General features: G+C 26.4%; 1 protein-coding gene across 1 annotated transcript; it reads right to left on the minus strand.

The window, feature by feature from the left end:
* Nucleotides 1-3,009: 3,009 nt before the first annotated feature.
* Nucleotides 3,010-3,606, minus strand: LOC112461666 (the record flags this gene model as incomplete). The annotated part of the gene is made up of 2 exons (XM_025026995.1): nucleotides 3,010-3,215; nucleotides 3,297-3,606. Coding segments are annotated over 2 exons (399 nt in total), but the record flags the coding sequence as incomplete, so codon positions are not given.
* Nucleotides 3,607-3,724: the final 118 nt, after the last annotated feature.

Here is a 3,724-nt window from a genome sequence, read left to right on the forward strand (position 1 = left end):
TAAGCGTGTAGATGTACTCTTTATTACTGATTTACATTGGGTTGATTTGATCTTTATACCGGATGTTCAGATTGTTGGAGGTAGTCAAGCTGGCAACCATTGGCACTGTATTTATTATGATGGAGACAAACTTCATATATATGATAGTTTGTACTTTGCAACACACTCTTATAATAATCTGTCATTATATGAACAAAAATACATAAAAAAGCGATACCCTAATTTAAGTCCAAACAATGTCATATTCGAAAAAGTTACAAAGCAACCAGACTTAGCATCGTGTGGTATATTTGCTTCAGCATTTGCTATAACAATAGCAAGAGGAGAAAATCCATCTACTAAAAAATATTCAATAATATGCAAGAGATGCGTAGACATTGTCTGAGAATTATTGAAGAAAAAGAATTACTGCCTTTTCCAGAAGAATAATAATTAAAAATTATAACGATGTGATACATACTAAACATTGCGTAAAATTATAAAAACGTTGCCTAAATTAATAAGGATAAAAATATATAAATAAGTAAAAATTAAATAAGTATAAAATAGGTAAATAAGTATAAAAAAAAATATAGTAAGATAAACATTAAAATATTGAACAATTTAGAGAACCTACATTTAGTTCGCATAAAAAATCAAATAACAAAAACGCAAATAAGTATAAAAATAAATAAATCACTATAAAAAGAAAAATTGAAAGATAAGCATTGAAATATTAAACAATTTGGAGATTTTACATTGACCAGTTCGCCTAGAAAATCAAATAACAAAAGCACAGTTTGAACGAGGTGAAGTAAATCTAAGGATGATTACTATGGATTACTATGGATGGGTGACCATGTGAATTTTTCGAGCAGGCATTGTGACCGTCGCAGAAGAAAGGAAAGTACAGTATAGTTCAATATTTTTAATAAAGAAAACATATACAGGCAATCCTATTGCAACATATTTAAAATATTATTATTAAAGTATTGGATTAAGTTTTAAAAAATATTTTTTAAAAATTTATGCAGAAAGTATTAAAATTTTAATTATTTCATTAAATTCTTTTTTTCAAAAATTTAGGAAATCAGCTAAAACTGCGATACTTTCAAATTATGGTTTTAAACTTATATTTAAATTTTTTATTTATAATTTTTGGTTTATATTTTTTTATTTTTTTTTTAACTCCGCCTTGGACGGTCCCAAGCCCGGCCTGAGAAAGGAGGAGGGTTGGAGTAGGCAATCTTAGTACCCATTCCGTAAAACTAATTGTATAATTTTAATATTGTTTAAATATTGTTTAAATATTGTTTAAATATTGTTTAAAAACATAAAAACATACAAACAGCATTATTTTAAAAAATTATAATTTAATTAAAAGTTTGAAGCAATTAAATTTTCAGAAAAGTATTGATTTTTTATGAAACCATAATTAAAATTTACAAAACCCATTCACCATTGCCAAATTCAGCACCATCTTTTTTGTTCAATTCAAATCAATCTTTAATGATACTCTATCTATAAAAAAAGTGTGCAAGTAGAAACTTGCACATTACTTCCTCATAGTTTTTAAGTGTGCAAGTAGAAACTTGCACATTGCTTCCTCATAGTTTTTAAGTGTGCAAGTAGAAACCTGCACATTGTTTTCTTATGGCTTTGAAATGTGCAAGTAGAAACCTTTGCTCACAAAGCTTCCTCTATGAGGAAGCCAAAACAAATAAATACTAATAATTATACATCGAATAAAATACAAACTTCCTTATAGAGGAGCTTTGTGAGCGAAGGTTTCTACTTGCACACTTAAAAACTATGAGGAAGCAATGTGCAAGTTTTTTTTATTTAAAATGTAGAAAATTAATATTTTGAATTTAAGTCATGATTTTCCTACAAAATTGTTATCAATATTTTAAGGACTGTAAAAAATTTTACAGCATTTTTAATGTAAAAATTAATTAATTAAATTAATAATTTATATTAATTTGAATACATATTACAGTATATAGCATACTAAAGCTTTATTAAAAAATAACTAAAAAATTTCTTGTAATGCTTGATTGTTCCAATTAAACTTATTAAACCATAAAGTGCATTGTTGAATATAAAAAAAATAGAGAAGAAGCAAAAAAAAATTATTTAAGAATCAATGTTTGCAAACAGTAATGTTCATTCAGTTTTGAAAAAAGGTTCTTTCTTTATTGTAAAGTCTAATTTATTATAAATAACTTGTTGCAGATAATAGAGAAAATTTATTAAACAGAAGCGAACGCCACAAATTTAAAAAAATACGACGCAGTGATGCATTGGAAAAATTACGTTTAAAATCAAAAGATCGTAATATTCACGAAAAAAATAAGGTAAAGTAACGAATATTTGTTTTTTCGTACTTATTGTAATGTTTGATTATTGACTTTGCTATTACAAGTAATAATAACAGTGACAATAATATAAACAACAATAACAATAATAATAATAATGATAATATTAATTACAGAAAATTTGAACCAAATTGAAGAAACTAGCAAAACTAAAGAGTGGAAAAAAACAGTTGAATAAATTGAAAGGAAAACGACGATTGATTCATAGCGATGAAAGTGATAATGTTTTTACAGAAAATGAAAATGATGAATCAAACGAAAGACGACGATTGATTCATAGCGATGAAAGTGATAACGTTTTTACAGAAAATGAAAATGATGATTCAAACAAACAAGGTAAAGAGGGAAAAGTTAAATAAATATTATATTATTACTTATTCAAGCATGTAAATAGATAAAACGATAAATTTTAATATTATTTACTGCATAATTTTCTTCTTGAAGACTTTGAAAGTACTAAAATTACATCTCGTAGTATCATTGACGATAGCCCCAGAAGAGCTTCAAGAGCTTTAAAATCCTTAACACCAGAACTTCAACGAAACAATAATCGTATTGATCCTCACGATGAGCAGATACCACGTAATGTTACATAAGAAATTAAATATTTTTGTAAAGACTTCAGTAATTTATCTTTTTTTTATTATACAATACAAATTTAATATGTGTAAAAAAACTATTTCAAAACTTAACGTATATTATTGTGTAATGTTGTAGTTGAAAATTATGAAAATATTAGAAATGCACGGTCTTCTACTATTAATATTAATCACAGTCCTGTGAGAAGTCCAGGAAACGAACATGCACAATCATCTTTACCGCATAACACCGTCAATAATGATGATGATGAAAGATCAGGTAATGTAGTTTTGTAGAATAAAGCAATTTTTTATTTTTTTTTAATTAACGTAATTTAATTTTTATTTATATTTTTATTATTCAGTAATAAATGAATATGTAGAAACTCCTTCATCCAGACGAAGAAAAAGTTGTATTGTTTACCGACATACACAATCACCTTTACCGCATAATCACAGTCCTCTGAGAAATCCAAGAAACCAACATGCACAATTACCTTTACCGCATAATCACAGTCCTGTGAGAAATCTAGGAAACTAACATGCACAAAATGAGCATGTAGAAACTCCTCCGTCCAGACGAAGAAGTTGCATTGTTTACCAACCAAAAAGAGGTATAGATTTACAATATTATCATACTTCTTAGATGTAATTGAAGAACATTCTTTTTCCTTGTATTGTAGTAGATTATATATAAAGTAACATCTTATAAAAATAATTTAATTTTTATGTAGTTCTAAGGGAATTAGCAGAAGAGCGTGATGATACAGATAATGATAATATATATAA

This window comes from Temnothorax curvispinosus, unplaced genomic scaffold (assembly GCF_003070985.1).
Source record: "Temnothorax curvispinosus isolate PA1 unplaced genomic scaffold, ASM307098v1 QBEX01011559.1, whole genome shotgun sequence".
Lineage (NCBI taxonomy): Eukaryota > Metazoa > Arthropoda > Insecta > Hymenoptera > Formicidae > Temnothorax > Temnothorax curvispinosus.